The sequence below is a fragment of the Zonotrichia albicollis genome, chromosome 13 (genome assembly GCF_047830755.1).
Source record: "Zonotrichia albicollis isolate bZonAlb1 chromosome 13, bZonAlb1.hap1, whole genome shotgun sequence".
Lineage (NCBI taxonomy): Eukaryota > Metazoa > Chordata > Aves > Passeriformes > Passerellidae > Zonotrichia > Zonotrichia albicollis.
The window spans coordinates 12,548,625-12,570,998 of record NC_133831.1 but is presented as its reverse complement, the minus strand read 5'-3'; the positions used below and the strand labels follow the sequence as shown (position 1 = coordinate 12,570,998).

At 46.0% G+C, this 22,374-nt stretch overlaps 2 protein-coding genes and 1 long non-coding RNA gene across 3 annotated transcripts; 1 reads left to right on the top strand and 2 right to left on the bottom strand.

Moving 5' to 3' along the window:
• Positions 1 to 1,403: 1,403 nt before the first annotated feature.
• Positions 1,404 to 7,084, bottom strand: PDCD2L (programmed cell death 2 like). The gene is made up of 7 exons (XM_074551057.1): positions 6,647 to 7,084; positions 6,382 to 6,545; positions 6,132 to 6,201; positions 4,862 to 5,253; positions 3,754 to 3,867; positions 2,036 to 2,184; positions 1,404 to 1,552 (listed from the first exon to the last, which is right to left on the bottom strand). Exons 1-7 carry the CDS (start codon positions 7,082 to 7,084, stop codon positions 1,422 to 1,424), a joined length of 1,458 nt encoding a protein of 485 aa, XP_074407158.1. The 3' UTR covers positions 1,404 to 1,421.
• Positions 7,085 to 9,236: 2,152 nt separating this feature from the next.
• LOC141730794 (fatty acyl-CoA hydrolase precursor, medium chain-like) lies at positions 9,237 to 18,221 on the bottom strand. Its single transcript, XM_074551054.1, has 14 exons — positions 18,064 to 18,221; positions 16,992 to 17,184; positions 16,175 to 16,319; positions 15,593 to 15,726; positions 15,104 to 15,257; positions 14,127 to 14,228; positions 13,201 to 13,305; positions 13,016 to 13,069; positions 12,403 to 12,543; positions 12,231 to 12,317; positions 11,116 to 11,263; positions 10,799 to 10,930; positions 10,397 to 10,469; positions 9,237 to 9,978 (listed from the first exon to the last, which is right to left on the bottom strand). The coding sequence occupies exons 1-14, from the start codon at positions 18,134 to 18,136 to the stop codon at positions 9,804 to 9,806; spliced, it is 1,716 nt and encodes a 571-aa protein (XP_074407155.1). The 5' UTR covers positions 18,137 to 18,221; the 3' UTR covers positions 9,237 to 9,803.
• LOC141730797 (uncharacterized) lies at positions 9,934 to 17,427 on the top strand. The gene is made up of 3 exons (XR_012582454.1): positions 9,934 to 10,069; positions 10,238 to 15,760; positions 16,683 to 17,427. It is a non-coding gene; the product is annotated as an uncharacterized LOC141730797 (long non-coding RNA).
• Positions 18,222 to 22,374: the final 4,153 nt, after the last annotated feature.

Below are 22,374 nucleotides of genomic sequence, written 5' to 3'. Positions count from 1 at the left end.
GGTTCGAGCCCCGCTGCAGCCGAGAGCCCCGCACGCCTGGTGCAACAGCGGATTCTTATTTGTTTTGCTAATTTTTAATACATAATAATATAATATTAAAAATAATATTATATTTTAATATTATATCATTATTAAATTAAGTTAAAATTAAATAGTTTATGTATTATACTATAATATATAAACAATTTTAATATTGAACTATATATAATATAGTGCTCCGCACTCCTGGTGCAAAAGCAAATTCTTATTTGTTTTGCTAATTTTTAATACATAATAATATAATATTAAACTATAATATTGTAGTTTAATATTATATAATTATTAAATTAAAATTAAACTATAATATATGAACAGTTTTAATATTGAACTACATATACTATCGTTCAATATTAAAATTGAACTATACATATTAAATATATTTATATGTATAAGATTTTTTAATATATTATATTATTATGAAGAGAGTTCAAGTAAGATTTGGAAAATGCTCCCAAGCACATAGCAGGATTCATTGGGTGTACTGAGCAGGGCCAAGACTTGAAGATCCTGATGGGTCCCCTTCAACTCAGCATATTCTATGATATTTATAATATATCATATTTATTTTTATGACTTAACCTAAGTTAACTAACTTGCCCCAGAAGTTGACATGGTAAGCTAAAATTCTTCCTTAAAAACACAGTTTTGCCAGCATTCCATCACTCATGTGGAATTTCCTCTCCTGCCCACCTCCCTTTATTTTAAACCCACACTTTTAGTGCATTAATTTATGTTGCAGCGTTACACCTGCACAGAGTGCTCTAAGGAAACTCAAATTACTTTTCCTTCAGTCAGTGAAGATTCTGCAGTTCAGCCTAAGCCAACAGGGAGGGCTCAGGAGAATGGAGATGGTTTTAACCCTCCCTACACAGACCCATGGCACTGCACAGCTCATTTCAGCACACAAATGGAACCTTTCCTTCATTGGAGAGACAAAGAAAAGTTTCATGTTGGACAGCTGCAGGGACAGCAAGGCCCTTCAGCCACCGAATTTCCAATCCGTGGTCAAATTAACGCAGAATTGCTTCTTAAAATCAGGCTGTCATTAAGTTCTCCAGTGCTAAGAGTTTCTAAAAATTGATTCTGTGGGGCTGATGGACACTAATAGTATATGAGAAAGGTTTTCTCCTTTACTTCTTTCCCAAATGCTAAGAGTAAGTAGAACTGTGAAACTAATCTCTTCACTTCAATTTCCATGGGTAACTGAAGTGTGCAAATTTTGCCACCACATTTTAGAGGCATGCTAATATCCTTCAATCAGTTATTCCTGGAATTTAATTTTTCACCACATCTGAGGAAAATTCTGTTGTGCAATTACACACTTGTAGTAAAAGAAACAAAAACACCCCAACAGACTTTTGATCTATGCAGAGAAATACAATTTATTTAAATAATCTCTGATCCGGGTCTTCTTGTACAAAAATAAATTCTTCAAGAGGGGTTTGATGATCTGTCGGCCAACAGCTTCTCTCACATGTGTAAACTATAACAGTTCCAAATTCCACTGACAGATCTAAAAACAAAGCAACAGAAGTACATAAGGGTATGAAAAGTAATAATCAGGGGCTAGTGCTTACGACTAGACTTCAGTCTTTGCACAAATTAATTCAGTCTCCTCTGTAAACAGCATTTTCTAATGTTAAACATTTTAAAGGCAGCCAAATCAGAATTTTCAAAGGGATCTTTAAATGTCTGCAATCTTATCTCACAGCATTTATTATCTTTCAAGGCCTCCTTTAAGAGGCAATAAAGACAGATACTCCCATGGCCATGGAATTATCCCTACTGCAGTTATTGAAGTTCACTAGTGAGCAACTCAAGCTGTAATCAGTCTCCATGTAGAAGAGTTCTCTCTTTGCTCACTGAAATGGAGACAGCAGATTCTCTGAACTGTGGTTAAGCACGTGTGGGTAGCTGGAAACAACCCAAACTGCAGTCCACTGCACTTTCCCAAAAAGGAGACTGCTGGAAGCATTGATTCAGCCAAGGCAAGCACCTGAGTCACTCTGGAGCATGCTGACCAGTGTGGGCATCAGCTGGAACTCAAACACTCTGCTGCTCCCACAGGCACTGCAGGCTGGAATACCCTGCTCCAGGTTGGCTGGAGGACACGTGATGAATAAAGGCTGGCCACCCCAAGAGTATCTGAGAGAAGACAGGGAGGAGAAAATTATCATTTTTTAAGTATCTAAATTTGATAGGAAATCTTACGTGTTGTAAACAGTGCTCAGGAGTTGCTGAAATCTCTGAACCTGCTTCAAGCAAAAACATGGTGGTGAGCCAGAAGCTTCAAAGGAGTCATGAACCATAAAATAAAGACAGGGAGGGGCAAAGACTTGGTAGGTTAACACTTGGAAAATCTTAAGGAAAGAGGTGGATAAATGCTTTCAATGGACACCTCCAAAAGATGCTGTACCAGAATCATTTCATTAAGTAAACTACACTTCCCTGAAAAATGGAATCCTAAAAAGCAGCAATAAAAGATAAAATTCAAACAAGATTTAACACCAAATTGGTCTCAAAACCACTGCAGCTATGGCTCAGAAGTGATGGTTAATTTTTAAGAGGTATCAGAGCTTCACAGGTAGCAGGAAACAAAGACCAAGGATGGTTTCCACTGAATGCCAGAAAGGAGATTCTGTGCTCTGCAGGCAGGGGAAATGGGAGTCACTGACAGTGCCAGGGAGGGCAAAGGGAGCCTGTGGAAAGCCTGTAACCAGGGACAGCCCAGGGAGCAGCAGAGCTGGTGTTTTAGAGGAATCGCAAATTCAAAGAGCACAATACTGCAAAGAGACAGACCCAGTGAAAAGCTGTCTGAAAATGCTACTTGCACTCTGCATTAGAAAATCTCCTGTATAATCTTTGACAATGAATGAAAGTTTCTCATGTTTCATTTCTGTCTAAGCAGCCACTCAGACTTTTGGCTCATCATCAAAAAGGGCCCAGTTAGTTCCACCTGGTACTGGAAAGCTGGTGAACAAAAGCCCTGTCACTACACTCAGACAGCCTGACCAGACAGGCAGCCCTGGACTCCCTGGAACAGCTGGTGTGATCCATGAAAAGCTGTATTTTCTGGTACTATGAATGATTTATGATTTACTCTTCTCTATATCCCATCCAGAATTAACTTCTCTCTCAGGAAGAGCAGCTACTCTGAGGTTACACCTGCTTCTGCTCTAGGATAAACAGCAGATTTACAACACCTGAAGAGTGCTGGGTGCTGAGGGGAGTCCACAATGAGCTGCAGCTCCAGGGCTTTAAAACAAGAAATTCCCTGCAGGACAGACATTAGAAATTCCAGACAGATAAAATTTCAGAGGAGCAGATAGCCTTGGAAATGTATCACAACAGCACAGCACTGTGTTACACTTCCACCCCAATACTGCCTCAGGGAAACCTCTGTGCCTGGATTTCAGTGAGGCTCCAAAGACACTCAGGGTCTCTCCTCATCAGGTCTGATGTCTAAAGCCTCCCACAGCAAGAGCCATGGTCCCGGATCCTGCTGGGCTTTTCATCTACTTAAACTTTGTATGAAGAAAGCCCAACCAGGGACTGAAGGCTGACCAGAAACATGGCAACAGCCTCCACGGCAGCTTTTTTTTAATTAAGGAATTAAAACATACACATATTTCCAAATAAAAAATTTATTTTGATGTACCAACCATCCATGCCAATGATTTGTATCTCCCTATTACGGCCAGATTATCAACATACCTTAAAATCTGTTCAGGACATAGAGATATTCTTTTCATGAATTTATGGAATGTGTGGTCCCAGTTTTTAACTTCACTCTTCTCATATTTTTCATTACCATCTTCACCTGCAAAACTGTATGAAAACAAGAAACAAACTGTCCAGTAAGGTTTTCAATATGACATGTTTTAAATAGGAAATGGTTACTATAAAGTCAAATTATACTAAATACACTGAAAAAGATGTACCTGTTAAGAGAAAATTTCTCTTAGAGGTTGCAAGTAAACATTTTGCTTCTAGTTCTTTGGTTTCTGATGACTTACAATTACTAACAGTGTTTTCAACTATCACATGGGACTCAAATCCATCAGATATCTGCTGTATTCAATCAAAACCACTTCCTCTAATAACTTCTCAAACATTTTTGTGCCTCTTAAATTATGATGGTATTACTTTCAATTTTGAATCAAGCATAATTAAAGTTATACAATTTTGTAGTGGTCAACAAAAATCAACAGGACCAACACTGCTAAAACGTCTTCTCTGCAGATTCTGCAGTTGACAGCAGCTTTAGTTACAAACAAATCCAATGCTGTCCCCAATCCAGGCACAAGAGGCCAGAAGTCCTCACTGTAACCCCTTAGTTAAATACTTTACTAAGAAAATATTTTCAGGAACCAAGCTCAACAAGTGTTTTTCAGGCAACCTTTACTAAACCTTCAGGTGTCTTTCTATCAGCCAAAGTCCCCTAAAAAAGTTAAACTCCTAAAAATGCAACTGAAATGCAAGAAAAGCTTTAGGCCTGTAAAGGAAAAAGCATGGAATGTCATGATCTAAAGTCCTGCCATGTGGCACAGATCTTGTTTCAGGGATTAACCACCCACTGCACCTCCTGGAGCCCATGAACACTGCTCAGTCCCTGAGAAACAGCTGAGCTGAAAGCACCTTGGAGTAACTGCAGCTTTGGCAGCACTGGGTGCACTGCACAGCACCCCAATGGTTCCTAAAGGAGCTTCCAGACAATTGTCACCAGTCAGGTTTAGTGAGAGTGCCATTGAGATTCTCAGCCAGCATACAGGAAAGCACACAATTCCTTCAGTTTCACCATGAACTGCAGACCTGTTCTCACCTTTCTGACATCATCTGCTCCAAATCAAGGCACTCTCTCTGCTGATACTCCTTCAGTAGCTTATCTGCATGATCCATATCAAGGAAACCCATGTAATCTTCCTCATCCACAACGTTGATGTAGAAGGGCTGGAACACAGGAGCTGAAGCAGCCATTGCCATCACCATGTCCTCACTGGCTGCAGGAGGTGTGTCCTGGGCACCTGGGCCATGGGCAGGCTCAGACAGGTGGAGCTGCTGGAGCTGGGATGCACATTCCACCTCGCTGCTCACAGCTTCCTTTAGGCCAAGCAGCTCCAGAGAGGCACATGCAGGAGCCTCTGCTCCATCACAGGCTCCCCAGTCATCTGCATCCTCACACCAATCCTTTGCAGCAAAGGTCGATTCTTGTTTCTGAGAATAAAATAAAAAGGGGAAGAAAACATTGTCAAGGTCTGCCACCCTGATGCACTTCAAATTCAACACACCACGTTTACGTCCCACACCAGCAGTAATGGCAAAACCACTTCACGCTGGAGAATCTGAGCAAGAATTCATCAGCCTCTGAGTGGCCCTGGTGCTCCTGCTGCCATGCCCTGGCTGTGGCACAGCCCCTGCCAGCTGAGGGGCAGCTCCTGCTGAAGCAGCTCCTGCACTCAACGGGAATTCTGCACCCAAAGGGCAGAACACAGAAGGAAGTAACAATAACACCACCATCATTTTACCAGAGTAAAACCCCATTTACCTCAGGCCAAGATTCCACCAACTGAATAAATCCTCCCTGCCCACCCCCACTAGTTTGGTGCTACCCTACTCTTCCAACCTGCTTTAGCCAATATGCAGTTTTTCCTTCCAAGCTTATTAATAGTTATTGAGTCACATTAATTCATAATCTCATGTTAAATTTAAAGAGATCAATTTAAAAAAGAATACAAAGAAAACAGGTTAAAAATCCAAACCTAAACAGTATAGCCCAATCCACTTGAAGTTGGAAAATAAAGTTTAGACAGCTGAACTAACTAGAGTATAAAGTATCACTTTTGGCCATACAGCTGGACTGCAATGTCCTCTTTAAAACCAGCCTGGCATAGATCACAAACAGTAGCTTAAGCACTCTTTAACTAGTAAACAGTGTAGCGCAGTGACAAAAACTCCGTGCCCCACGACTTCTCCACACAAGCCAGCACGTAGCTGGAAACCATCACAGCTTCTGGAGGAAGGTCCCGGTTATTCAAACAAGGCGAAGCAGGGTGTGCAGAGCGTCCCCCCGGGCAGGCAGGGCTGAGCTGTACCTGTGTGACGCTGAGAGCTCGGCTTTGCTTGTCCTGGACCTGCGAGTACTGGGAGCGCAGCACCTTCCAGCTTCCATGTGCCGGGCAAAGAGAAACACAGGGTGAGGGGGACAAGTGACCAGCGGCACGAACAACAACCACAATAACAGCAATAATAACACAATAACAACAACAACCACAATAACAGCAATAATAGCAGCAACAATACCAGCAATAAGAAGGACAGCGCCGATAAGCGGCCGGCGCTCACCTGCGGGCGGCTCCCCAGCAGCGCGGCGCGGCGCAGGCGAACACGTGGAGCGCGCGGTGCGCGGGACCGCGCTCCAGCGGGCAGTACACCTGCACCAGCAGCAGCAGCGCGCGCCCGCACCGCGCGCACCGCGGCGGGCCCGCCCGCACGGCCGGCACCCAGTCCTGCAACACCGACACCTCCGCTCAGGCCCGGCCGGGGCGGCCGCGACCCCCGCGCCCCGGCCGGGCCCCGCCGGCCCAGCCCAGCCCCACCCAGGCCCTACCGCGGTACCGCCCAGCTTGTTCGTGGCCCACGCCGGGAGAGGCCCGGCCGGGCCCGGCCCCGCTATGGCGGCGTCGCGCAGCCCCAGCAGCACGGGCGGCCCGCCCGCCATGGCCCGCCGCCGTGCGCGTGCCCGCCCGACCCGCCGTGCGCGCGCCCGCGGGCCGGGCGTTCCCCTCACGGCAGCTCCGGCCGGGGGACACGGGGCCGGCCCCGGACCGGCCCTTCCCTGCCCGGGGGACACGCGGCCGGCCCCGGACCGGCCCTTCCCTGCCCGGGGGACGCGGGGCCGGCCCCGGAACGGCCCTTCCCTGCTGGAGTCCCGGCACCGATTCACCCACACTGCTGCGCTGAAAGGCACTGGGTGGCAAATCCACGAAGCGAGCGGCACGACCGGCCAAACTTTCCACTCTTTACAGCTTTTAGCAAACAAAGACATTAATGTGCATTGGTTACGAGGTACGTAGTTCCCCTATTAATTAGTATTCTCTCTTCTATTGGCTAATAAGTGTTTCGCTTCTTCTGCTAATCACTGCCACGCTCTCCCTTTCTTCGCCTTTGCCTCGCTGCTTTCCTGTGGGCCGCTCCAGGAGTTGGTGCTCCTGACCTGCCCCTGCAAAACTGCCACAACACGGCTTCCACCACAGCTTTTTCCACGGAACCAGTCTTAGCCTAAAGCACTCTTTACTGCCTAGGGTTAGGCTTTTGAAACTACAAAGCCCAGAGCTCCAGGCACACTGCAGCTGCAAAAGGCATCCCAAGGGGAACAGAAAACGGCCACAACATGGCTTCCACCATGGCTTTTCCTTGGAACCAGCCTTAGCCGAAATTCCCCTTTACCCGCTCAGAGCTGATTCCACACAGTTACTGAGTGGCCTTGCTTTGTTCCTTGTCCTCGTGGCTGCTGAATTCTGCATTTTTCGTGTATCAGTAGAAATCCTTCACCTGATCGCTGTTACCCTCCCGCGGGGCTGAGACCATCGGAGCATGTCCAGCCCCAAACCTTAACAAGGCAATGCTGCTGACCAGGAATTTGTGTTTCCAACAGCTGCACACCACTTAGAGCTTGTTGGCTGCTCTGTTTAACAGATCAAATCTCCCTCCTTGTTGATCAGGTTTGCAAGTTACAAAGATCAGACAGCAAAGAACATGCTATCTTAATAAAAATTTGCATATTTCACACTTAACAACAAGATGATCTGAGAAGCAGGACTGGGATAGAAAAAACATACTGACCACCTTGGAATGGCAAGTATAGTAATTATGGATAATTAATAAACTTCAAAAAAAAGATTAAGGTTTTCTTGACAGAATGTGAAAAACAGAACAGCAGCAGTTCTTCCTGAATAGTATCAGTAAATATACTGCTGAGAATTTCTTCAACTATTGGTGCAGCTGGGAATGTGAACCAAGAGACCATGAAAACTAAAGCAAAGAGATAAAATGAGGCTTGGGACATAAGGTAAAGATCTGCAGTTTAAATGTGGCCTATTCAATGTGGCCGTGGTGTTATTCCTTTCTCAGCTGTTTGACCGTGTGTACCAGTCTTTATATTTGGGGTTTAAAATCCACAGATGGACAGAACACTTCCTGTCACACAGCCAGAAACTTCTTTGTAATCATGTGTGCCTAATGTGTGCCTCCCTTCTACCCAGGAGTTGTACTGGTGACTCTGCATTCCCAAAGACACAGGATTCCTTCTGTCTTGTTAGGATAATGATTTTTGTGAATGTGCAGGGACAGACACATTGATTCAACAAACACACCACTAATGGACATAAAGGCTGTGCCAGAGCAAAACAAGGCAGCATGGTTGCTGCAATTAGCTGTTACTGATTGCCACAACTGGAGTTTTTCACAAGTTATGGAAAATGCAGAAAAGGGGGAGGCCAGGTAGTGCAGATGACACTGCTTGAGATCCACAGGTGTGCAAAAGCAAGTGAAGCCAGGGGAGAGGAGGAAGAAGAAGACACCTACAAAGGCTCAAGAGCTGCAGCAGGAGCTTGGGCTGTCCCTGTGAGAGCCCCCAGGTGCTGTGGGATGTGGGAGCTGGGCACCAGTGCAGGGGGAGTTGGAGTAGGGCTGTTTGTTTGTTTGTGGCCATGAGGAGAGCTCTCCTGGCTTCCTGCATTCCCACATTGTCCCTTTGTGTCTTGCTTGCCATGTAAGTTGGCAAAAAAGCCACTTCCCTCCCGGTGTGCCCTGAGCCCTTCCCCAGCTGGGGGAGCAAGGGGTGCACACTCTGCATGTCAGCAGATCTTCTCTCTGGTGCTGCTGAGCCAACAAGGTGCAGGGAGCACCACCAGCCTTTGCTCCCCCTCTGCCTCTGTGGGCGTCTGTCCTGCCAGCACTGCGTCCTCCTGCAGCCCCTGCAGCGGGCATTTGCCAGGAAGGGGTGAAGGACACACAGTCACAGCTCAGAAGAGGCTGTGGAAGAGCCTTAACCCTCAGGTCCTGCACAGACACCTGCAAAGATTCATACCTGACACCATTTGGGTGGAAGAAAGAACCTGGGCACGTTTCTGGCTTCTCGCGTGCGCCTTTGACCTCTCGGAATGAGCCTCCATCAGTTAAGTGAAAGAAAAGGAAGCTCCAAAAAATCAAAGCACCATTTATTTAGAACAATTCACAAAGCAATAGAACAGGTAGAGATTTTCTGTCCTCTTTTGTGAGATGTCAAGCTCACCTCACAGACTTTGTTTGATGGATGCTCTGCTGCCTACAAGCTGTTTCCAGTTAAAGAAAGCAGAAAGAGTCTCTAGGAAGGACAACTGACCATGCCCTTCTGAAAGAAGAAGGGAATAAGCATATAAAATCATCTGACATTTACAGTATATTCTATATATATATTTTCTTACAGATTTCAGTTCATTTGCCCATTCCCACCTCAGTATTCACTTTTGATATGCACTGAGTAGGTACCATGGTCTGTCTGGACCCTGACAGATTGTGGCGTTTTTTTCTGGTTGTTTCATTAAATAGTGATTTTCAGTCTGACAAACATTCTGAATGCCCCTTGTTTCTCTCCCTTCACTGTGATTAGGACAGCAGATTACACAACAGTGAGTTAGAAGGTGATTATTACTCTGTATGCTGACAAACTCATTTTGTTTGACTTTCTTTTGGGTTTTAAAAGCAAACTGTGCCCCCCACAGATCTTATAAATCTGTGTGTTTTCTCTTTCCACTCTGACTTTCTTTCATGAGCTGTGCCCAAAACTGCACTCTGTGTTCTTTCAGTTTCTCTGCTGCCTTTTGCTCCAGGTCTATTCCCAGGTATTTTTCCTCCAGGTCATACTGAGGCCAATGGACCAAGCCCTCCCCGTTGGGATTTCTGGAAATAACAGAAGGAAAAGTTAGCTCTCTATTTGCCAATCCATTGCTGTCTGACTGCTCAGGTTCAGAGCATTTCAGAAAACCAGCAGGTGAGCCCAGCTGATGTGATTCTGGTACCTGAATAAATGAACAGTATTTTATGAAAGTGCTTATCAGTGGAACAGCAAAAGTGTAAAAGTTGCCATTACTTTTAGATCTAAAACTCCATTGCTGATGGAGTAACTGCCCTTAGATTTTTTTCTTCCTCATGTCTGCAGGTACTTTTAAAGGACCTTTAAGAAGAGAAATTGCTTCAATATTTCTCCTATATTCTGTCAAATTTCAGTAAGCACCATATAAGTACTGCTTCAGGCAGGTAAGTATGTTCTGGGCAGCACAGACTGAACTTGAGCTTTAATTAGCACTGTAATTCTCACCCATTTTTAGCAAAGTTGGTCCAGTATCTCATCACAGTTCTGCTAAGTTCATTTTCTTCTTTTGTAGCACCTCCTGCAAAGGGAGAGATGAAAGGGCCACATTAGAAAGTAACTAATGAGCATGAGCTGTATCATTGCAACACTTCTCCTGGTTGCCATGAGCTGTTGGAGGTTTTTCTAGCAGAGACCTGCAGATGAATGATGTAATGCAAAGTATCTGCTAGTGATTACAGAAGATGTTTATGCTCCTAATAATGCTTATGACATATAAGGTATGCTAATAATAGACATAATGTTTGTAATTCTTGTCAAGAGAGAAATTCTAATCACAAGCCCTGCAGTAATTGAAATGGGAAGTAATGAGGGTCTAAAAGGAAGATGGAGGAAATATGGGTACATCACCAGCTAAGAATGGCTTTCCAAAGACAAAGGCAATCTCAGCTCCATGATCTGCTTTTACAAACTCTGGTACAAAACCTTCCACGGAACTCGGCCGATGTTGGAATTCATAAAAGAAGACTGGGTTGCCAGCATCTAGAGGAGACAGAAAAGTGCTGGTTTGAGAGCTGGAAATACTGCTCCAGACATGATAAACTTTCATGAAAAACTGTTTTGGTTAAATAAAACCACTACCAGTTCTCTGCATAGTGAAAAGTGGTGCACACTGTCCACACCACCCCCAGACAGAACTGTACAGCTGTTCTGAAGCTGCTGGGTACCTCTGTGGGATCTGGCCACTTGCACAGATGAGATGACAAAGTAGACATCTCCCATTGCATCCAGGAGGCCATCTCGGACCTGGGCAGGGCTTTCTGCATCCCCCATGTACTCCTTGTACACTGTGTCAACAACTTCAGATGTAAGGCCCTGAAACAGCAATGAAAAGTATTATAATGATGATGAATATTGTAAGGAGCAACAGCAGTGGGTGAGTGTGGCCTCTGCACATCCCTGGCTCATCCTCACCAAGAGCTTTCAGAGAAAATCCCCAGCTGTGTCAGAGTGTGGCTCAGAGCTCAGAGTGGAGTTACACAGCTGTGGGTACAGGTGATCTTGGGGACAAGAGGGATGCAAGATCAAAGGATCAACCACCTTTAGATAAGCAGCAGTCAGTGATGCTGACTGTTCTCTCTTCTGTGCAAACACCTTCACAAGAGCACAGAAATCCTGCTGGATTTCATCAAATCCATTGATTGTTGTCCATGACCATAATTTCTCCTGTTCAGAACAAGCCTGGGCTCTGCATTTCCAAGTTCATGGTGAATCTTTGTGTCATTGAATGATCCTTGCAAGTACTGGCCCTGCTTCTAGAGTCCTTAATTCTTACCTCATAATCTATACTTTTCTATGGAGTAGCTTCAGGAGAGCACAAAGGCACCACAAAGCCAAGAGATTTGTAAATTACAGGGAAGCAAAACCTCGAGAAACCTGAAGGAAGGTGTCAGTGCACCCCAAACCTCTTGGGCTTTCCTTTCAGTGCCCAGCTACTGCTTTAGGAGGTTGTGTCCCATAGGTCTCCTGCCAGACCTGCTGCTGCTCTGCATGTCGTGCATGACCCAGGGGGATCTACAATGTCCAAGCGACCTTGTTTAGGTACTGCATCACTCCTGGATTCCCACAGAACTCCTTTTGAAGCAGAGGGGCATTTAGGCTGGGAATGCAGAGAATATTTCCAGTGACTGGAGGTTACAGGAGTGCAGCACCTGTGTGCCTGTTTCTGCCCCAATTCAGGGAGCTGTCCAGCACAATGGCATTCCCCTGTGTCCCTCCAGGGGTAAAACCAGGCAGACCAGCCAAGCAGCAGCACTGGGTTATTCTGAAACTGGTCTCTTACCTTAATGAATAGTGCTAAATTGCTCTGTAAAATCTGACGTGCAACACCTTTATCCAGACCATCCACAAAAGGAGGATATTTCATCATCTGTGTGAAACAGATAATTATACTTACTAAAACAGCCTCTATTTACAAAATGATGCTTAAATATCAACATTTTAACATCTCTTACCATAGGAAGTACATATCCAAATTCACAGTTATTTAATCCTATGATGTATGGGACAGCATTGGTTGATTTTTCAGAGAGTAATTCCATGGGACTCTTTGGAAAAAATACACCATCTACACATGCACTGATGAAAAAGAAATCCTGAACAGAAAGGGAAAAAGAAATCTTCATTAGTACATCCATTTTACTTCCTAAAAATGTTCAGATTTTAACTGCATTTCCGAAGTGAAATCAAATGAAAATACAAAACATAATGGTAACCAAGGCATCTTAACATTTTCTCTGACAGCTGTTCTGCACTAGGCAGGAGGTTCTGTGAAGATTAACGTTATATTTCTAATGTTTGTGAAGCAGAAGTCATTATATTGAATTTATATCTTTCCTTAGTTAATTATGGCCATGGATGTGTGGAACAGTGGGGAAAAACCACATCTGGACTGAAGTTTTAGAGGCACATAAGCATGGTGATAAGAACTTTTAAGTAGGACATAATATGTGATTTGATTTTCAGGTTCTCCAGAATCATCTGTGCCATTTTCTTTTCCTTGCCCTAGCTGAGCATGACAGCAAGCCACAGGTAGCTCCAAGTGCATGCAGAATGAAGGGCAGGAACCTGTTTGCACTTTTCAGGCGAGGAGTCATTGCAGATCTGCAGTGCTGTCATGTCCTGAAAAAGTCAAGAACGCCAGATTTTACATCCACTTCAGGTTCTCCTAATATTACATCCCACCAAGGGTATTCTTTGGGATGACAATGTCTGAGGTGTCATTTAAATGCAAGAAGAATTATTTCACCTACCATTTTCTGTGTTATCTGTAGTATTTCTTCTTCAGTTTTTCCTCTCAAGCATTCAACCATTGCAGCTGAACTGGATTTTTCACAGCCAGAGACAGCAGCAATTTTCTGCAAGCAGTGAGAACAAACACTTTTGGACACATTTCCTCTGTCTGGCTCTACGAGACACCAAGTGCAGCAGGAGCAGCCAAAGCTCCTGCACAAAGGATGCTGGAGCCTGGCTTGTCCCAGCTCCTGAGGGAGGGCACTGGAAGCCCTCACAATCCTTCACACCACGGGCTGGGCAGGAGGGGAAAACCTCCGCCTCCAGGTTTTTTTGATACAGAAATATTCTGAGAAAATGCTGGTAAATGCTGGGCTGAGAAGGCTGGGTGACATAAAGGAGTTAGAGAATAAACCATCTGCAGGGCAACAGAGAGCACATTCTGCCACTCTTGGTGATGTCTTTTTGGCTGAAGGAAGAGCTGCCATTAGAGAGAGCTGTCTCTTTGATGTGCCAGCTTCCAGGTTCTGGTAATTGTTCTTTGCAGTTGAAGAGAAAAGAAAGGATGAAGCCATAGTTCTCAACGTAAAAAAAACCTGAATAAAGTCTTGTGTATTTGTAGACTACAGGCATCAAACAGGAGGGGAAGAGAAGAGTATTCAGAGTCTGATACTGTTTTCCTGCCAAACAGTATACGTTGATTTTTCTTAAAGAGCCTACATGTTACAATATTCCTTGACATCACATTCTTCTCTCTTTGTGGATATTTGGGTGTTTGAAAAGCAACATGTTAAACATATACTATTTGCACACAGAAATACTGCCTTTAAAGACTGCCTTCACCCACAAGAAATGTGAATTCACATGATTCAATACTTTGGACTGAACAGTTTAAGATATGAACAACTATCTGGAAAAAGGAATTAAAATGACCACAAATACCCACCTGTGCATCCTCCTTAGGCTGGTCAGTGAACAGGCCCAGGGCTGCAGTGCCACTCTCTGAAATGGCCTTGTGGAACAAGCCCTTGGCCAGGGGAGATAAGACCTGTGAGAAAGCAAGGACAAGCATGACAAGCAGTGTGTTCTCCCCTGGGATTTTGGGTTTCAGTATCAGCAGGGGCCATTGGGGGCATTTGGAAAGCCCATGTGCTAAGAGTGTCCCTGTGCAGCCTCTGGCCACAGCCCAGCTGTGCAAAGTGCTTTGGCAGCGCTGGCAGGGATGGGGAGCTCAGGGCCTTTCCCTCCCCTGCCCTTTGCTCCCAGGGCCTCCCAGCAGCACCTGCAGGGCAGGTACAGATGGGATGTGCCCAAGGCAGGCTGGCTCTGCTGCAGAAGGGCAGGAAAGAGCTTTTGGCAACGGGAAGCAGGGATGCGCATGCCAGGTACAAGGAAGCGTGGCTGGGCTGTGTGAGCTGTACCAAAGTGGGAGCGACTGGAGAAGGAGAGAGTCACAGCCAATGTGCTCCGTGTTGGACTGAAGATTTTACACAATCACAGGGTCACAAACTGCTGGGCTGCACCAGCTGCCAGAACTATTCACCTCAATCACTTTGCACAAGTGGCTGTCAAAGCAAACAGAAATTGGGCAAGAGTCCACAACTCCTCCTAAAGGACTTTTCTCATGAGATTAGACTTTGAGGGTTTTTTTACATTGAAAAAACCACTCCAAACTAAAGAGAACTTAATTCAACAGATGAGTAATAACATTCTGTTTCTTAACCACAACATTTGAGTATGAAAATGACAAATTATTATCATTAAAAATCTGTGTTGTTCTGCTTTGTTGTGTTATCAAAGACCCAGGTGATGTGTCACCGTAACCCCGTCCCTTTTCTCTCACTGACTTCCCATGCAAATACTGAAAATGGATGGAGGGGTTTTCCCCCAAGTAATTACAATTCATGATTACTGGGAACTTACAAGAGCAGAAACACTGATTCCTCCTGCAGATTCTCCAAAGATAGTGACAGATCCTGGATCTCCTCCAAAATGCATGATATTTTCCTGAACCCAGCGAAGAGCCGCCACTTGGTCTAAATATCCCCAGTTACCTCGAGCATGTTCATCACCAGTGCTGCAGGGACAGAACAGATTTGTTCAAGTGCTCAATGCAAGCCAAGAGGCAGAGAAAAATACAGTCTGTGGTGTGAGAAATCATCTGCCATTCTCTACAGAGAACTTCCCTCCAGGACTGACAAATGGATGGCTCGGGCATCCCTGAGATTGGAGCAGCAGCCCCACAAGAACAGACCTGGAAGCTGCCTTGGCACTGGAAATTGTCCCCAGTGCTGCAGGTGCAGTTCAGGAATGCTTCTTTGCATAAGCAAGTCTTCTGCACTTCTCTTTACAAAGGCTTTGCACACATCCTTTTGGAAATCACTTGGGAAAAACTGACATCAACCAACTTACCTAAAATATCCAGCAATACCGAGTCTGTACTGAATTGTTACAACCACCACGTTGTCAAATGCTGCAAATACTGAGCCATCATATGATGAAGCTGCTCCAAAAACTAATCCGCCACCATGGATCCATACTAGGACCTGGAAAAAGAAACACAGGATCAACCCAGCTCAGGTAAGAGCCTCCAGTGAGAAAAACTAAATTTAGCCCATGATACAACATTGTCAGCTATTTCACTCCTATTCTTTAAGAATACATTTCACAAATTGCATAAATCATTCAAATCTGAGGCCTGCAGGGCCACAAACTGGCACTGCTTTTGTTAAATGTTTACACTGTGTCAGTGCCCTGTGACTTTGGACTGATCCTTTGGATTAAATCAAGCACTGCTTAGCTAAATGGCAATACAATTTTACTTGTAAAATAGGATTTTGTCTCTTTAATTCCAGCTAATATTTGCTAGGACAAAGCATGTAAGTTGTTCATCACTACAAAAGTGCCCCTGCATGTCTGCTCATGGCAGAGGTTGAAGTTTTCTTGTCAGGTAATTTTGCTGAAGGATTATAAAGTTATAAGGATTTTGCTTACAGGCAGCTTCTGTTTTTCTCCTGTCGAAACAGGTGTGTAGACATTTAGGTACAAGCAATCCTCAGACACTTGCAGAGCAACTTTCTCTTTTCTGTTGGTAATCAAGTCTGAAAAATTCTGTCCTTGTACTTGGTCCTGTAGACACCTGAATAAATACAAAAGTAACAGGGTAACAGGCAAGAGAATTCACTAAATCCTGAAAGCTGTGAAGAGAAACGTTTTTGTACTTCCACAACAAAGTGCCAACCAGAAACAGATATCCAGCACACGTTTAGATTGGTATGTGAAGTACATATGAAAATATAAATGAATTATTTAAAGTCTCCAATAGCTTTTTATTTTGCAATCGAAAGTATTAGCCTTGAGATGCTATATAAGGGCAGTAGGACAACTCAAGGGAGTGAAACATTTATAAGGTAGATTGGAATTGCTGTGCATTTCCTATGTGCCCTTTTAAGCACTTGACTCAGCAGTTGCCCGCTAACATTGTGTTCCACCATTTCCTCAGCTCCCTTCTGTCCCTGCTCCAAAGGTTTCCAGTGATTGGTAAGGGATGGCCAAGTGCTCCTGAGGCAGAGCATTGTCTGTAAGTGCTGCTCCATCTCAGCTCTCTCTGATGCCTGTCAGAGAGCAGCTGCTGGCACAGAGAGCAGCTCCCAGAGTGTCTTTGGAAATGCATCCACTGGGACAGCTGCAGGTGCAGCGAGGGGGCACCAAGAAATTTGTCTTCATGGATGGCCCTGTGAGCGCATCAGAGTCCTGGATGTGCCCAGAGTTTAACATCATGACAGGGTGAGTGGTTTGGTCATGGCCTTACATTGGTGGGTAGGAAGTGGCATCTCTGACACCTTCCCATGGCTCAGGTGGCTGTGGTTCAGAAAACCTCAGTGATCCAACGGGAGGCTTAGCAAAAGGAAGTCCCAAAAAGACATTTACAGTCTTCTCAGCTGTGTCCACGTGGAATTGGTACCCTCGGACTCTCCCGTATTTGGTCTCTGCTTCTGGTTGTTCTGTGGGACAGCAGCACAGAATCACATCACTGCTCTGGTTGTAAGTAATTGCTAGATTTGCTACGTAAATGTACACCTTTAGTGCACTTGGACAAGTAGTTTTTGTACATAAAGCTTGCACAAATTCTCATCAGCTTTAATAGTACACTATCTTAATGTGCTATTATATTTTACTCTTTTATTTTACTAATTTGATTACTGGTGTTTACTCAATTAAATTTTACTACTGTTTAGTCAATTAAATTTTAATTGCATTTATAAAATTTAATTTTCAATGTATTTACACACTTTCACTTTTATCTTAATTAAATCATTAGAGCTGACATATCTCAACCTTCATATTGATTGGCCTGTATGTCCATCTCCATCAGGTATATAATTTGCACTGTCTTACATGCATTGGGGGTTGCATAGAGGTCTTAAAATTTTTTTGTTTACCCTGGGTTGTCAGATAAAAACCCATGTTAAGATCTGTGTGTAAGGTCTAACATCAGATACCAATGTGGTACTGTGGCTGCTCAGCCACAGCAGGCAAGATTTTGGGACAGGGATTTTGCAAAGAAGGCAAGTAAAACAAATGAATGAAAGCAGAATAAAAGCTGAAATTAAATTTTTACTACTGCAGCTCAATTTGTGTGCCCAGCTCAGCCCAGGGCCTGTGCCCATCGCTGCTCAATGTTTGTACCTGGCTCAGCCCAGGGATTGTGTCCAGATCAGCTCAGGCTTTGTGCCCATCCCAGCCCAGGATTGTGTCCACCTCCGCCCAGGCTTTGTGCCCATCCCAGCCCAGGGTTTGTGCCCGGCTCTCGGCTGGCCCCGGAGGCACCTGCAGGTGCCCTCTCTCCTGCAGCTGCCCCGGGCCGTATCCCCGGTGTTTACCTGCGGCCACCAGCGCCGCGGCCCCGAGGCAGAGGATCCAGGCCAGCAGCGCCGCGTCCCTCGCAGCTGCCATGGTGCCACTGGCCCCCAGCCCGCGGGCCGGGCCTTTATAGGCTGGGCCTGGGCCGCCTTACGCAAGGCAAACCCGGCTGAGGCGTGGCAGCGCTCGGGCTGCGAGCCAGGCCGGCACTGCCGGGCCCGGCCCGGGAGCGGGGAGCCCTCCTGCCCGCGGGGCTCCTGCTGCCTCCGCAGCGCTCCTTTGCCACGGCAGTGCCGGAATCCCGGGCACCGCGGCCTCCAAGCGCTTTGCAAACGGCCCGGCATTGCCGGGAGCGCTGTCCTGCTGCTGCAGCACCTCCGGCTGCGGCCCCGGGGGAGGCTTTGCTCAGCCTGCCCCGCACACACCTGCGGGGCACCTCGGCTCTGCTCGCTCACATTCACTGCCCTTGGGACTGAGATCTGCGGCTGGGAAACACAGCCTGGCCAGCACCAAACCACAGCCCTGCAGGTGTACTTTCACCGTGGAGTCATTTTTATTCTCAGAGAAGCATTTTTCTGAACAAAACCACCAATACTAGAAAACCCCCAGTTTTTTCCTGCAGGATGTAGGTGGCACCTGTCACTCATTTCTGTGTGTTCAGGGACGTTTGGACTTGTGTTGCAATGCAGTTACAAGCAGAAAGAGATGAATTATTAGATTTGTCAAGTGGCAGCAATATTAAAGTGTGGTATTTGGGTGGTAACTCTATCTAATGCCTCTGGAAAATCCAGAGGATTTATTTCAATACATTGCAAACCCATAATTGAAGGATGATATGAAAAGGAGAGAACAGAATAACTGAGTAGAGATTTTCTGCTCACAAACTTAGAGCATGTGTTGGTTTTGTGCAGGTATTAGGCTCTGCCTTTTTCTTTTTTCTTTTTTTTAAAATTCTGACTCAATACCTCTTGCCCAAGAGAGGCAGTTTTGCAATTTCCAATCATGTGAATTCTCAGTTGTCAGAAAGAGCATTTCAAAGAATCTGATGCATTTCGAAAGCTGATGTGATGACAGAGTGGTTTGGATTGGAAGAAACCTCCAAGCTCTACTTATGCCACCTGTGCACGGGCAGGGACACCTCCCTGTCCAAGCTGGCCTTGGGCATTGCCAGGGATGGGGTAGCCAGAGCTGCTCTGGGCAGCTCTGGGTGCCAGAGCCTCAGCACCTTCAGAGGGGGAAATCTCTTCTGTGCATCTGATTTAAACCTTCCTCAGTTGGTTTGAAGCCATTCCATTCCCCCTTGTCCTGTTGCTACATGCCCTTGGCCAATGCCCCTCTCCATTTTCCTTGGAGGCTGCCTGGGGCTCCTGCAAGGGGCTCTGAGGAGTGCCCAGAGCCTTCTCCTGTCCAGCTGAACAGCCCAGCTCTCTCAGCCTGTCTCCACAAAAGAGGGGCTCCATTTCTCCAGATCCAGTCCTGCTCACACCTCTCTTTACAGCTCAGTGGCTTACAAGAGCCACAGTCTTCTAATTAGCTCAGCACATCTCTTTTGCTCCTGTTAGTGCTGAGTGCTGTGGCTCTGCTTGTGCACTTTACTCCAAATGCTCCTTGTGCACTTTACTCCAAACCCTGTGTATGTGCACAGGTGTGATTTACAGTGCCTGGAGATAAACCCTACCCAGCTTTAACCGGGCTGCTTGCAGGGCAAACTGGTGGCAGGCACTGTAGGTGACCCCAAGCAGCGCTGGCTGTGTCTGCAGCCTGTACTGGGTTTGTGGTGGCTCCTGAGCCCTGCCCCAGGGCCCTGCCAGGCTGTGCTGGGTGCAGCTCCTGAGGCTGAGGGCACGGCCAGTGCTCACTGTGCCCTGCCACATGGGCAGTGGTGTGAGTCTCACCTGCTGAGAAAACTATGAGGACTGTAAACTCACCTTAAATTATAGTAAATACACTGAAAAATATGTACCTGCTACGAGAAAATTCCTGTTAGAGGTTGCAAGTGAACATTTTGCTTCTAGTTCTTTGGGTTCTGATGAGTACTAACAGTGTTTTCAACTTTCATGTGGGACTAAAATCCAGCAGATATCTGCTGTATTCCAGTAAAACCCTCTTGCTCTAATAACTTCTCAAACATTTTTGTGCTTCTTAAATTATGATGTTATTTTTTTCAATTTTGAATCAAGCATAATTAAAGTTCTACAATTTTGTTATGATCAACAAAAATCAACAGGACCCCCACTGCTGAAACGTCTTCTCTGCAGATTCTGCAGTTGACAGCAGCTTTAGCTACAAACAAATCCAATGCTGTCCCCAATCCAGGCACAAGAGGCCAGAAGTCCTCACTGTAACCCCTTAGTTAAATATTTTACTAAGAAAATATTTACAGGAACCGTGCTCAACAAGTGTTTTTCAGGCAACCTTTACTAAACCTTCAGGTGTCTTTCCATCAGCCAAAATCCCTAAAAAAAATAAAACTCTTAAAAATGCCACTGAAATGCAAGAAAAGCTTTACGCCTGTAAAGGAAAAAGCATGGAATGTCATGATCTAAAGTCCTGCCATGTGGCACAGATCTTGTTTCAGAGATTAACCACCCACTGCTCCTCCTGGAGCCCATGAACACTGCTCAGTCCCTGAGAAACAGCTGAGCTGAAAGCACCTTGGAGTAACTGCAGCTTTGGCAGCACTGGGTGCACTGCACAGCACCCCAATGGTTCCTAAAGGAGCTTCCAGACAATTGTCACCAGTCAGGTTTAGTGAGAGTGCCATTGAGATTCTCAGCCAGCATACAGGAAAGCACACAATTCCTTCAGTTTCACCATGAACTGCAGACCTGTTCTCACCTTTCTGACATCATCTGCTCCAAATCAAGGCACTCTCTCTGCTGATACTCCTTCAGTAGCTTATCTGCATGATCCATATCAAGGAAACCCATGTAATCTCCCTCATCCACAACATTGATGTAGAAGTGCTGGAACACAGGAGCTGAAGCAGCCATTGCCATCACCATGTCCTCACTGGCTTCAGAAGGTGTGTTCTGTGGAGGGTGAGAATCTTGGTAGAGTTGAAGCAGGGATTGGCAGGGTGGCTGTGGGGCTCTGCTGAGCTACGTGGGGTAGCTGGTGTGTTGGTGTTGCTTTGCCTGGTGCTGGTAAATTTTTTAGTTTGCCTCTTCAGTGCCCATGCTCAGGAGCTGCTGGTTTCCCACGGGGCTTGGTGAGAGGGTGTCCTGCTCTTGGCCAGTGAGTGATGGTGTGCCATGTGGTCAGCACCATTTTTTGGGCAGGTTTGTTTGTTACAGTCCCCATGGTATAACACTCCTGCATGATTTTCCCTCTGCCCTTTGCTTGGTGGGCCCCCTGCAAGGGCTCTTCCCACGCTCTGGAAACTTACAATTGGCATTTGGAAACGTAGAAAGTCTCTGAGAGGCTGTGGCAGTGGCAGGGTCACGGAAGGCTGTTGGCAGCAAGGCATCTGTGGTGTGTCACAGCGTGTGCCAAGCAGCCACGCGGTGCTGCCCTGCCAGGTGCCACGCTGCAGACTGCAGGGGACACTGCTCTGCGCTCGAGGTGCACGGGGGCAGCTAAGGGCGCACAGGTGAAGGAGGGGAGAAGGAATTTGGAGGGTAATTAGTGCAAAGCTTTATTAGCAGCCATGAAGAGCCCCCAGCCTCAGGGATTACAACTCCAAAAAGCCCCGAGACAAGAGGAGCAGTAACTTTTATTCAGGGCTGGTACCAAAGGAGGGGTTTACCTACCCTCCAATAGAGGATCAAGGGAGAGGAAACTGGGAGACAATTGACAACTAGAACAACCTTTCATGAAACTTAGTGGGAGCCATCCCTGATCCTTGACCAATCACTCCATGCCCTTCATGGAAGCTTCTAGAGAAGGGGGCAGAGAACCGAGTGAGAGACAAGGCACTGGGGAGGGGATTTGAGGATAAACAAGGGAGTTTCCAGGGAAATGGGTGGAGCGAGGATAGCACTGACAGTGGGGAATGGAAGGTAACTTAGGGTGCAACTACAAACCGGGGAGAAATCAGGAATGAACCAAATAACAACACAACCAGCAGTGCTCTCACGGTGTTCTGCAGGGGGACGATGATGCCTTGTGTCTCTGGAATGCTTTAACTCTGGCAGGGGTGGTGCTGAGGGAAGAGTGGTCCCACTTCTAGGTATGACAACTGTAGGAGCTCCTGGTGATGTAATTCCCAGATCCATCCATGGAGGCAGGGCCAGGGGCAAGGCCACACTTGCAGTGATGCTGGCTTGGGGGCTGGCCCTGCCCCCTGATGTAGGCTGGATTGAGGGGGTAGGTACGTTCCCCCAAGGGAG